Source organism: Stomoxys calcitrans, chromosome 4 (assembly GCF_963082655.1).
Source record: "Stomoxys calcitrans chromosome 4, idStoCalc2.1, whole genome shotgun sequence".
In the NCBI taxonomy this organism is placed as follows: Eukaryota; Metazoa; Arthropoda; class Insecta; order Diptera; family Muscidae; genus Stomoxys; species Stomoxys calcitrans.
Window position 1 is genome coordinate 6,951,796 of NC_081555.1, and position 13,330 is coordinate 6,965,125.

Consider the following 13,330-nt stretch of genomic DNA (forward strand, 5'->3'; position numbering starts at 1 on the left):
GGTAGTTATAATACCCTTTCCCTTGGGCAAGGGTAGTTTTAATAATTTTAATGTCCTTTCCCTTGCGGAAGGGTAGTTTAATACCCATTCCCTTGTGGAAGGGTAGTTTAATACCCTTTCGCTTGTGGAAGGATAGTTTAATACCCTTTCCCTTGTGGAAGGGTACTTTTAACATCTTTTCCCCAGGGGAATGGTAGTTTTAATACTATTTCCCTAGGGAAAGGGTAGTTATAATACCCTTTTCCATGGGGATGGATAGTTTTATTATCCTTTCCCTTGGGGAAGGGTAGATTTAATACCCTTTCTAATGGAGAAGGGTAGTTATAATACCCAATTCCTTAGGGAAGGGTAGTTTTAATGCCCATTCCCAAGGGAAAGTGTAGTTTGAATTAACTTTCCCTTGGAGAAAGGTAGTTTTAATACCCTTTTCCTTGGGGAAGGGTAGTTTTAATTACCTTTCCCTTGTGGAAGGGTAGTTTTAATACCTTTTCTCTTGGGGAAGGGTAGCTTTAATACCCTTTCTCATGGGGAAGGGTAGCTTTAATACCCTTTTCCCTGGTGATGGGTACTCTTAATAACCTTTCCATTGGGGAAGGGTAGTTTAAATACCCTTTCTCTTATGAAAGGGTAGTTTTAATACCCTTTCCCTTGGGGAAGGTAGTTTTAATACCCTTTCCCTTGGGGAAGTGTAGTTTTAATACCCTTTCCCTAGGGAAAGGGTAGTTTTAATACCCTTTCCCTTTGGGGAATGGTAGTTTTAATACCCTTTTCTTTGGGGAAGGGTGTTTTTAATACCCTTTCCCTTGGGGAAGGGTAGTTTTAATACCCTTTCCCTTGGGGAAGGGTAGTTTTAATACCCTTTCCCTTGGGGAAGGGTAGTTTTAATACCCTTTCCCTTGGTGAAGGGTAGTTTTAATACCCTTTCCCTTGGTGAAGGGTAGTTCTTTTAATACCCTTGGGGAACGGTAGTTTTAACACCTTTTCCCTTGAGGAAGGTTAGTTTTGACACCTTTTGCCTTGAGGAAGGGTAGTTTTGAAATCGTTCCCCTTGGAAGGGAATTTTAATACCCTTTCGCTTTGGGAAGGGTAGTTTTAATACTCTTCCCTTGGGGTGGGGTAGGTTTAATACCCTTTCCCTTGGGAAGGGACTTATCTAGTACAAGAAAAAATTAATTTAAAAGCTCTGCCTATTTACGATTTGTCAAATTTCCATATTTATTTTTTTCATATCAAATAAAATCACTTAACAAAATCTCTAGTCTCTTGGTTTTGAAATGTCTTATGGTTAGAAAAGGGAAAAGCCAATTAACTTAAAACTAAAAAACAAATATTTTTTATTTATTTTTAAGAAAATCTTAATACTAAGATACTCAGACAGATTTAGGCAGTTGGAGAGGTAATCTAGGTTACTCATCTACTGCGTTTGGAACCTTTGGAGGATGACGGTGATTTATTCGAAGTTGTTGACGTTTGTATACCTGCCGAAGAATTCAAACGCATTTGTTTTACATCTTGCCTAGCATTGGATTTTATGCTTTCGATTTTTTGTTTCACTTGAGCGTTTTTGAAGACCAGGCCGGTTGAAGTTACGGTATTTGTAGACGCCGTCTGTGGTTTTGCAGGTGAAGGCGTTGGGGATTCGTTATGATCAAACAATTCACTAACCTCTATGATGCGAGGTTTGAAAAACATATTTGGCCTTATTATGGTTTTATCGGGAGTCTTAAACAAGTTCAGCAGACCCCAGGGCTCTTGTTCTTTATTATCAAAATCCACATGATGCTGATTTTCCACCTCTGATTCGAGGACCCAAGCGGCATTGCGTACTTCTATGCGCAAACGCTCACACTCTTCTAGGCTTACATTTTTGCTGACATTCAGCAAGGGTTCCAAGGGATTTACTATGTACAAGGCAGAATGATCAGGCTTGGAGAGGGCTCGCGCTTCATTTAGAGAAATTGCCTTATTTTGGAAATCGAATTGGGAATAGAACTCAAAGAACTGCAATAGCAATTCGCCTATGCTGCAGGAATTGTTGCTGCGAAAGCCTATGGCTTGGAAATTGCGAGCAAATGTGCAGTTAATGCCATCCTCGGTGACACGTATATCATCGGGTGTGGCCGATCTTATCAGAGTATTTATGGCGGGCAATATGGGCTGTTTGGCCTGCTGCAAAAAGAATATAACCAAACAGGTTAGCGAGAAGTTGGATATCCAACGGCCAGGCGAAGGATTAGTCAGGCCACACGTTTGGGCCCAACGTCGTATGCAGAATGTCAGAGGTCTAACGCGTTCATCAAATTCGCCAAACATAAACAAAAGTTCGGACATGTAGAAACCAGAACTGAAATGAGAGAGATCCAATAGGAAAGAGATAAAAATTAAAAAAAAAAAATGGAAACCTTCAAAAAGGCCTTTGGTGGATAACACAAGAACGGACACACACATACAACTAAAGCCATGGCAAACACAACGGAAGTGAATCAGCTAACTGGTCATTCATATTGCTGGGGATTTGTTACATTTTGCTGTTGTGGAAGAGAAAAGTTTCTCCGAATCGTGGGTGAGAGAATAGTGAATGCTACGACGATATTGTCCATTATATACCACTTTACTCATTTATTTGTTAAGAATAACAAAATTTTGTAATTTAGCAATAACTTTATCTTATCTTAGCTGGTTGCTGGCTTCACGTACTCATTCATATCATAGCTCCTTATCTTATCGACATGAAACGTAAAGCTTTAGAGAATTCCAGCCATGCCATCATCAGTTAGCCTACCTTTGCTATGAGTAAATGAACATTCAAAACGAATTTTACTTTTAACGAATTGCGAACGACAAAAAAGTTTTAAAAGAAAACAAGCGGCGGGTGGGAGTTTTAAAAGAAAATTAAATTATTTTAAAGGTGAATAAGAAACAAGAACAGAAAAAAACTAATAAGAAAGGCGAGGAATAAATCAATAATTAAACAAATAGTAAATAAAACTAAAAATTGTGAATAAAAGTGGTTAAGAACAAAAGAGGTTATGATAAATCTTCACAAAGGTTATGATTGTTCAAAGAAAATACATATTGGAACAATTAAGGAACGGAAATGTAAAAACCTATTTTTGAAATAAAAAAGAAATCTTCGGAAAATCTGTGCTATAAATAAAGACCTCATGACTTGAAATTAAAACTTAAATACACCTTATAATCCCAATTAAATTTTATACATAAACAAAACAATGATTTTAAAATTGTCTTCGCTTTTCAAATGACAAACCTGAAAATTAAAAATGAAATATGAAAATTTCTACTGTTTTTTTATAAAATAAAGATGATAAGCCTTGTGAGAGCATTTTTTTTTTAAAAAACAGCCATGTAATGATTTGGAAATTAACATTGCTCTAACACTTCAAAAAAACAGAAACTTTATCTCTACCCCAAAAAGCCAACAAAAAGAGAACATTAAAATTCTTGCACCATTCAGCGACAACATTGCGTGTATTAATCATCGGAACAGGTTGACTATCAATGATGATAAGGTTTATTTGCTAAACGATCGCGATAACACGCCCCAAAGAAAACCATTAAACCTATAGACAGTACAGCACACCAAGTGTTACAAATGCTTATAAGCAAACACAAAAAAAAATTAAAACTGCAAATATGAGTCAAATCAATAAAAAAGAAACGATGTGCATAATGAAATAAAATAACACCGGTATTCACAAAACTTAATTTGGGCTTGAAATAGGGTTATTTGACAGATTTCCTTTATAGAACTGTCGAATACATCGGATTTAAGGGTTCATTAAGTTTTTTGAACATGGCCGTAAATGGATGATTTTAAGGCACCAAAAATTAATAAACTAAATTTTCGCCAAGAAAATTCTGTTGTCCACTCAAGATTTTTTGATTATCGTAATTTCTTGATAAATCGTAAAAAAGTAAAGATTACTTACTAAAAAAAAATTCAAAATGAAGAATATAAAAATCTAAAAAAAATTTTAAAAATAAAAGAAATTTTAAAATAGCAAAACACAAATAAAATTTAAAACTAAAAATAAAAAATATGAATAAAAAAAAATTAAAACATAAAATTAAATATTTTGTTTATAAAAATATTTATAAAAATAAATAAAAATACAAAAAAACAAATAAAACAATTTTTAAATAATCAAAATTAATTAAAATGTTATTAAAAAAATCAATAAAAAATTAAAAACAAAACATAAAAAATATATTTATAATTGTTTGGTTATGTTATATAGAAAAAGTATATAAAAGAAATTTAAAAAAATTAAAAAATAAGAAAATAAAATTGCTTATTTTATTTATAAAAATAAAAAAACAAATAAAACAGTTTTTAAATAATCAAAATTAAAAAAAATAAATAAAAAATTAAAAAAACACAAACAAAAAATTTTAAAAATTAAAAAAATATTTATGAAAAAAAATTTTTAAAATTAAATAAAAAAATTAAAAAATATTTAAAAACATAATAAAAAAGAAATAAAAAAATTTAATTTTAATTTAAAAAAATAATACAAAATTATAAAACAAACTAAAACAAAAAGAATTTTAAAAAGTAAAAAAATATTTATGAAAAAAAATTTTTAAAATTAAATAAAAAAATTAAAAATATTTAAAAACATAATAAAAAATAAATAAAAAAATGTAATTTTAATTTAAAAAAATAATACAAAATTATAAAACAAACTAAAACAAAAAGACGACTTTCAAATTAATTATATAAATGCCCACAAAAAAATAAAATTTTTTAAAAGTTGAACAAAAATGCGAACTGTAAATTAAATAAAAATGTATTCCAAAACATGCGGAAAAGAAATTTAAAATTCATAAAAATCTCACATTTTATATAAAAGAAACCCTATTTAATATTGGGAAATTGCTTTGTCTTTAAAAAACGCAAAAAAACCATCTTGTAATCAAAAATCTTTTGAGTCCGCCTTTAAATACGATCTACTCATTCATAGATGAACGCAACCTATGTCTTTCGTAATTAATCGGCCCGAGTCTTGGAGAAATTGAGGACCAGAAAAGAATTATTAACGAAAAACTTATTCAGGAATTGCTGTGAGCGAGTGTGAGCGAGACATAAATAAGGCAACGATGCGTTATAGCTCACAAATATGAGATTGGGCTTTAAGATCGTCCCTGAAACTACTGGACCATGTAAAATGGAGGACGCAGTGGTGTTGTTTTGGGGATAAAAGGGTATTCAACGCTTTTATTTTCCTTGAACTTCGTCAAAATATAGGTTGTTGTTGTTGTTGTAGCAGTGTGTTGTACACCGAGGCGGTAGCCCTTGCCGATGAAAGATTCCATCGGATCAATCCGGTACGTACAACCGGCTGTCATGGGATTGTCGAAATATAGGTAGCGTGGCGCTGCTTTATCTATATTGTCACGTTGTATGTTCTCCAATTATTTTCATGCCTGTTAGGTTAGGTTGAGTGACAGTTTGCCATCAGACTCACTTAGACGTTTTCGTTCAATGAGATACCACAGCAACAGAAGAAGGAAGATGCCTTCTAGTTTCTACCATTGAACCATTCAGATAGTTTTAAAAAGCTCAATAACTTGCGAATGTTCACATCCGCTAAATCAGGCAGGTTCTCAAAGAAATGAGAACCTAAAGGGAAACTCCTTCTGACTGCTAGTGCGGCGCACACACACAGGTGTTTTATAGTCTCTTCTTCTTCCTCACAGCTTCTGCAAAAGTGGTTGCGGGCAACCTTCAGTCTTCTTAATCGGATAATAAGTACGCCCCTTTGGAGGCTCAAGAAATCAAGATCCCAGATCTGTTTAAATGGCGGCTATATCAGATTATGGACCGATTTAAACCACACTGAGCACAGTTTTTAGAAGTCATAACAAAAAACGTCATGCGATATTTCAGCCAAATCGGAAATTTGGCTAGATGTCAAGATTCAAGATCGGTTTATATGGCAAAACATAACTTAACACGTCGTGCAAAATGTCAGCCAAATCGGAGAGGAATTACGCCCTCTAGAGGCTCAAGAAGTCAAGACCTCAGATAGGTTTATATGACAGCTATATCAAGTTATGGGCCGATTTCAGCCATACTCAGCACATTTGTTGGAAATCGTAATAAAACACCTCATGCGAAATTTCGGCCAAATCGTATAAAAATTGTGCACCCTAGTGGCTCAAGAAGTCAAGATCCAAGATCGGTTTATATGGCAGCTATATCAAAACATGGACCGATATAGCCCATTAACAATCCCAACCGACCTAAACTAATAAGAAGTATTTGTGTAAAATTTCAGGCGGCTAGCTTTACTCCTTCGAAAGTAGGCGTGCTTTCGACAGACAGACGGACGGACATGGCTAGATCGACATAAAATGTCATGACGATCAAGAATATATACACTTTATGGGGACTAAGACGAGTATTTGGAGGATTTACAAACAGAATGGCGAAATTAGTACACCCCCACCCTATAGTGAAGGGTATAAAAACGTAGGCCACCGTAACATAGAGGTTAGCATGTCGCCTATGACGCTGAACGTCTGGATTCGAATACTGGCGATATCATCCGAAAAAAATTTCAACAATGGATATTCCTGCCATGTAAAAATTTTTCCCACAAGTAGTGTTGCACTGTCGGCTACAAATAGGAGACGCTTAAGCATCAATCGGACAGCACTCATTGATATGTAGAAGTTTGCCCCCATGCGCAATTTGTAAACAAGAAAAAATTCACAATGAAATAAAGGGGAAAAAATAGCTCGCATGGTTACTAGCTCGATTCTAACTAACTCGCAACTAAGAATAACTAAAGTAAATTTAAGTATGAATAAAATGACGAGAAAACTAAACTTAATAGGAAAATTCACACAAAATTCAAAATTTTAACAAATTTATTTAAAAATTAGTTAAATAATGTGGTTGAGGCTTCACAATAATTAAAAAATTTGTTTTCATTTAAATAAATTTTTAAATGCGTTTATAAATTATAAAAATCCTCAATCAAAGAAACTAATATTGCCGTTATCCCCTATTTCCACTTTCAGATTAATTCAATATGGCCACCACCACAGAAAATAGTTTGGAAAAACAAATAGGTTGCATAAAATATACCCTATTCTGTTTCAACATCATAGCCTGGATGTTAGCCACCTCGTTGTTTGCCCTAACTGTCTGGCTAAGAGCTGAGCCTGGTTTCAATGAATGGTTGAAAATTTTAGAAGCTGAATCATTTTACATTGGTGTCTACATTTTAATTGGCATAAGTATCATCATGATGGCTGTTAGCTTTTTGGGCTGTCTTTCTGCCCTAATGGAAAACACTTTGGCTCTATTTGTGTTTATCGGAACTCAAATCTTTGGTTTTATAGCCACCATAGCGGGTTCGGCTTTACTGCTGGAATACAGCACCATGCATTCCAGCTTACAACCTCTGCTGCAAGTCAGTATAAGCCGTTTTGTCAGCTCTTCGGAAACACCCTATTCCTCATATGTATTGAATATGATACAAGAAAACATTGGTTGCTGTGGTGCCAGTGGTCCCTGGGACTATTTGAATTTGCGCCAACCCTTGCCCAGTTCCTGTCGTGATGCTGTCAGTGGTAATTGTTTCTTTAATGGCTGTGTGGATGAGCTGACCTGGTTTTTCGAAGGCAAATCCACTTGGATAGTGGCCATTGCCTTGGCCTTGGGTATGCTTAACGTTATATGTGGCGTCATGAGTTTGGCTTTGGTACAAGCCGTCAAGAAGGAGGAGGAAGAAGTGCAAGCCTATAGACGTTAACCCACGAAAGCTTGAAGAAGGGAGTTAGCTCTCTTTCATTTTACATTAAAAAAAAGTTGCCATCGATTACTTTTCCTCTTCACACACAACACAACACATGCCATACGAACTGGTTTTACAAAATACTGCATGTAATTTTATGCATTAATTAATTATTAAGTTCAAATTGTTTTTTTTATTTTTTACAAATATTTGATAACTGAATATTTGAATATAAAATCCAAAAAATAAAAATTTCTTCTCTATTAAGAGAAGAATAAAAAAAAATCGGTTTCAAACGTCATTTTCGATAAATAGGAATTTTGGAAGGAAAAAAATATTTTTTAAAAAGAATTAAAAAAATAAGTAAAAGGGAATAATTATATGGTTGCCTAGGAAATATAAACATTACTTTAAAATAAATAAAAAAAAATAAATAAAAGCTCGGAAAGAAAAGCAAAAACTTGGACCAATCCGCTCTCATTGGAAGAAAAAAAGGTATTCTCTCTGGTACAAGTTGTTGTTTTTGTTGTAGCCACATTCGCTGTGAGTACGTCTGTCAATATTACCAGGCATGTAAATATGTAATTTGTTGTTGTTGTAGAAGATTGTTGTGTTCTATCTTTCGTCTGCAATCCTTGCTCTGCAGGAGTAGAGGCGGATAAAACTCCCGGAACGTAATTGAGCCAGAACTACTCTGGTTTGCAGGGGGAGGTCAATTGCTCTTTCTTTGATGGAGATGGTCCACATAAGAACTGAGGAGACAGACCGTTCGCAGTTCGGAGGACGGCATTCTGACAGATCTGTATATTTCACTGCGTGTCACAAATGGGTGGGGGCCTGCTGCCACGATAGTACAATCGTCCGCATATGATACGATCTCTATGCCATCTGGAGAGGGTGGAATGGAGGATAGGTAGAGGTTAAACAGTGCCGGAGATATCACCCCGCTTTGAGGAACTCCCTGTATCACTCTACGGTAGTTCCCCAAGGTGTGGTTATATCTCCGGCACTGTTTAATAGGTGATTTGTGTCATGGTGTTGCATGCAGGACCGATATTGGGAATAAGACATGCGCATGTGAGTGAATTTTCACTCACGCTCACGCCAGGGATGGAAATAAAAAATTTTAAATAGCAGTAAAAAGTACTTTTGGACCGAAAAAGTGCTTTTTTGTTTTGCTTCAAAAATATTCGAGTACAGAAATCAAAAAATTCTCTCGGGAAAAATGCTGCCTTACCGATTACTGTACTTACTAAGTATCTATGTCCTTTATAACCTACCCGAAGTCAAAAGGTGCCCATATTTTACGATATATGCGAGTATAAATTAGTATGGGTGAACCGATTTGTTCAAATTCTTGATTGTAGATTGATAATAACCCAAAACACGGAAATAAGATATTCGAATTTTGAGTCAAGCACCTCAGGGGAACTCCCCAACCCAAAACCGTGCAAACCGACATATAGACCAATAGGTACAATGTGGGACCAAAATGAAAGAAGTAGAACCCGATTCTCATATGGAAAATAAGTGTCAAGCTTCAGGGGCCCTCCCCTCTCAACATGTCCCATTGATATTGTCCCATTAAAATCCCAAACGACCTGCATACGGCAAATTTAATAGCCGGGCGGACATAATTTGATCGACGAACAGGAAAAAAATAAAAGCTCGAAAACATCTAAATACTGGAAAAAAAACTTAGTGCATCGAAAGGTACTAAATCGTTCGCGGGGGTACTATGATATTTCCGGGTAGAAAAATAACTTAAAATAGTACTGAAGTATTGACTTTTCCAACCTTGGCTCACGAACTTTTTATGACGTGAACAGGATTTCACTCACTCACGCTCATGCACCAATAATTTTAATTAAATCTCGGTCACGCATAATCACGTGATTGGATTTAGATCTCATCCATGAGTCACGTGATAAACGGTCACGTATAATCACGTGATTTGATTTAGATCTCACCCACGAGTCACATGATTAACGCGTGTCAGCGTGACAGGACAACTCAAGTGCACATCTCTATTGGGAATGGTGTGGGCTAACCTTGAGCGATTTGAGTTCAAATTGATACACCGGATTTTAATCAAGTGAAAGAAGCCCCTTATCATTGAGCTTAAATTTGAATCGGGCAGCACTCAATTGATATTGTGAGAAGTTAGCTTAGTTTGGGAAACACTAAATCACATTGAAAGTAGCTGTGGTTGATTTTGCAAATAGGCCTTATCATTAATTTCTATTATTGGTGATCGTCGAACACGGACTATTTTTCGCTGATACAATTAAGTCGCTATGGTAACATTATCCTGATGAATATCCTGTGAACCCCTTCTGTATATGGGGGTTGTGAGTGGATAGGTATTGTTTTGTCGGATCGCGTATTTAAACATTCAGATTCTCTTCGTGACATGTCTAAGAGAGGATTCTAGCTCAGTGAGTTGGAAATTCGGGTGATTCTCATGGTGGCAGTTCAAGAGATACTGTGTCGAGAGGACACTGGCTCAACCGCGTTCCGGCAGATGCAGCCATCTTCACTTCTACAGAGCTAGGAATGATGCCAACGTGCAGCCGGACCTTCTCCACTCAGACTCAGACGGATATACGCCATCTTAATCGCAGAGTTCCTGGATTCAGCAGAGCCATGCAGACGAAGGATAGAACACAATACACTGCTACAACAAGTACAATAACAAGCTCACTACGATATTCTACCTTTAAAATATCCCCTTATAATAAAGTTAAATTAAAGGTTTCCCACTATTTATCGACGGGATTTTCGTTGACAACTCCTCAAAACATTCAATTTTGTCACAGGACTCAGGTTTCCCTCTATTTGTCAACGAAATTTTCATTAACATCTTAACAAAACATTCAATATCGACATAGGAGAAGTAAGGGTTTTAAGTACTCTTGGCTTAGGCAAAGATTTTGCCTGTTTCCGTTATTTCTTCTAGTTAAACTGCTTCAGTTCATTAAGTTTGCCATGTATGATTTGAATTTTTTACTCTTAGATTTTTAAGCTACACACTTGCAAAAACAAAAAAATATTTAAAATTGTACTCACAGATTACTCATTGACAAGTCAATTTCCAAATTTAGATGCTCATGGTGGTACTTGATGATTGGCACTCTGGCTTGCAGTATCCTCCTTACGTGACACACCCCGGGCAAAAATAAATGCAACATATCACCAATACTTTCCATTTGTCTTTGTGTCTGCGAGCGTCCATTTGTCAAATTCTCTTTGGTGTGAAATACCAAACGTGATTCTGGTCGCTTTTTGGCATCAGGTCCCTTGTATTCCTCGTCTAAGCGCAAAATTAAATCTAGATCACAGCCCATCTTACCAAAAGCATTCACCGATGATCCAAACGGTAATGCTTTGGCTAGAGGAAACATTCCCGAAATAGCCTGTTGTACTTGCGAGGCAGCCAGAAAACGCAGCCTTATGCCCAAGTCGTTTAATTTTGTGTTCTCATACAAAAGAGATATCTGTTGCTCTATATTTTCAGCGCCTTTTAACATCGAATCCAAGGTCTCTGTCTCCATTATTCGATTGCCATCCAAAATGGACAAATTTGTTTTTGTCCCAGAGACAGTGTCTCGTTGCACTGTTTTACGGCCTGTGGCTCTAAACCACAGAAAGGGTGATCTTACTGGCACTCCAGTAAGATCTTCATTATAGGCCGAAGAATCAATGGCTGCCGAGGCTTGTTGGGCATTTTCATATTCCAATAGTATATAGTGTTGTATATCATCATGACGCACACAATAATGAAAAGCGCCCACAATATTGCCAAAATCGCGGCAATAGTTGTATAACTCTGGGAATGATTTTTCCGAACTAACTTGAACCACCACACTGCGTGTTGCTTCTTCCTGATGTTTCAGCACAAAATCTTCAAATGATGGTATGGCAGCTGATATGGGAAAAAATGGCTCCAAAAAGTTTAGTTTAAACAAATTTTGAACAAAAAACATAAACCTACCTTGGGAGCCGGGCACACTCTTGCTGCTGAAATATCTGGCGTACATAGAGGTATTTACACATATTTTGGGATTATAGCAACGTTTAATTATATTTAACATAATTTCGTAGGAATTTAACACCAAATTTTATTGAAAATTTTATAATTTTCCCGAATCTACAGGAAAATTAACTTTCTGTGGACAAAACAAAAACCAAAGAGACTAAAACAAAGTGGGGTTAGATAAACAGCTGTTAACTGACAGCTGAGTATTTGCTACTGGTCGATTGCCCTGTAGGAAATAAAATGTGTGTTCGCGTTTGCAAAAAAAAAAGTTTGCACAAGGCAGAGAGAGAGAGAGAGAAAGAACATGAAAACAAAAAGAATGTAAACAAAAATCGGACATCTTAATACCATCAAGTCTGACCGGCTGTTTTCAGCTGTTCGCATGAGACCGAGCCATTAAAAAGGATTTAAAGAGCAGTGTAAACGGAGTTTTATGAGCAAAATCGTAGCGACGTGTCTAGGCATCAGGATAAGTTTTGCATAATTTTTTGCAAATGTAATTAAATGCTCACGAAATGGGCCGAATCGGCTCTGTTTCAATACTGGGGTCTCTGTTATTTGTGTTCTGACAAAGAAAAGTGTCCCTCGAATTTCGCAATAATTTAATAGGCATTTCGCTGTGAATGAAGTCAGACAGACTTTAATGCCTTCAATTTGCCAAGCTGTTTTAAACTGTTCGCGTTAGACTACCTTTATTAATCCACGGTGGATGTCATCATTCAATTTGAATGACAAAGCTAAAAGAGGAAGAACACAACATATTAATTTACTGATTAAACGTTTTGAAGTGGCAAAATTGCTTAGGATTTTAATGAAATCACTCCGAGAAAAATGTATTTCAAATTAAAATTACTTTTTTTGTTTGTTTTGTTGATATTTCATTATTTTGGAGTTGTGTTAGTGCTGCCATCGTTTAAAGAACAAAACATTTAGCGCAAACATCGTTTTATTTACCCAAAAGCCTGCGAATCCGCTAGACTGGTAAATGAAATGGACGAAAAATCACATATATGAACTCCGCGAAACATTTATTTAAACTAAAAATGACTTATTTTGTTTGTTTTTTTGATATTTAATTATTTCAGATGTAGTGTCAGTGCTGCCAACTTTAATGTATAAGGGCTGATACTCTCTTCTACTTTCGAAATAGTCGCTAAAATTGAAATTTGCTCCGCGAGCGGAATTTGACAGGAATCAAATGTTTCTGTTTTCGCACCAAAACACGTTTTATTATCTGCGCTTGTTGTTTTCTCTATGTAATTTATTTTCTAGGCAATAAATAAAGAAACGAACCACTAAAATATAAATAAAACATACAAAAATGATGCCGGCAATGGTTTCAAGTGTTGCCACTTTAATTTTTTTGCCACATTCCTCACTATAAGCAGAGTTCTATTTTTCCTCCTATTTTTAGCTAACGTTCCGCCAATGTCCGCTCAAAAATTGAACAGAATACTCAGCTTAAAGCATTTAGATGTTCTTGTTGTTGTTGTAGTAGCAGTGTGTGTTACACTGAGGCGGC

The 13,330-nt window shown here is 35.7% G+C and overlaps 2 protein-coding genes across 2 annotated transcripts; one reads left to right on the forward strand and one right to left on the reverse strand.

The window, feature by feature from the left end:
- Positions 1 to 1,246: 1,246 nt before the first annotated feature.
- Positions 1,247 to 11,965, reverse strand: LOC106087849 (poly(A) RNA polymerase, mitochondrial). The gene is made up of 3 exons (XM_013253036.2): positions 11,764 to 11,965; positions 10,839 to 11,694; positions 1,247 to 2,344 (listed from the first exon to the last, which is right to left on the reverse strand). Exons 1-3 carry the CDS (start codon positions 11,861 to 11,863, stop codon positions 1,411 to 1,413), a joined length of 1,890 nt encoding a protein of 629 aa, XP_013108490.2. The 5' UTR covers positions 11,864 to 11,965; the 3' UTR covers positions 1,247 to 1,410.
- LOC106087855 (tetraspanin-2A) lies at positions 2,781 to 8,022 on the forward strand. Its single transcript, XM_013253045.2, has 2 exons — positions 2,781 to 2,908; positions 7,051 to 8,022. Exon 2 carries the CDS (start codon positions 7,062 to 7,064, stop codon positions 7,785 to 7,787), a length of 726 nt encoding a protein of 241 aa, XP_013108499.1. The 5' UTR covers positions 2,781 to 2,908; positions 7,051 to 7,061; the 3' UTR covers positions 7,788 to 8,022.
- Positions 11,966 to 13,330: the final 1,365 nt, after the last annotated feature.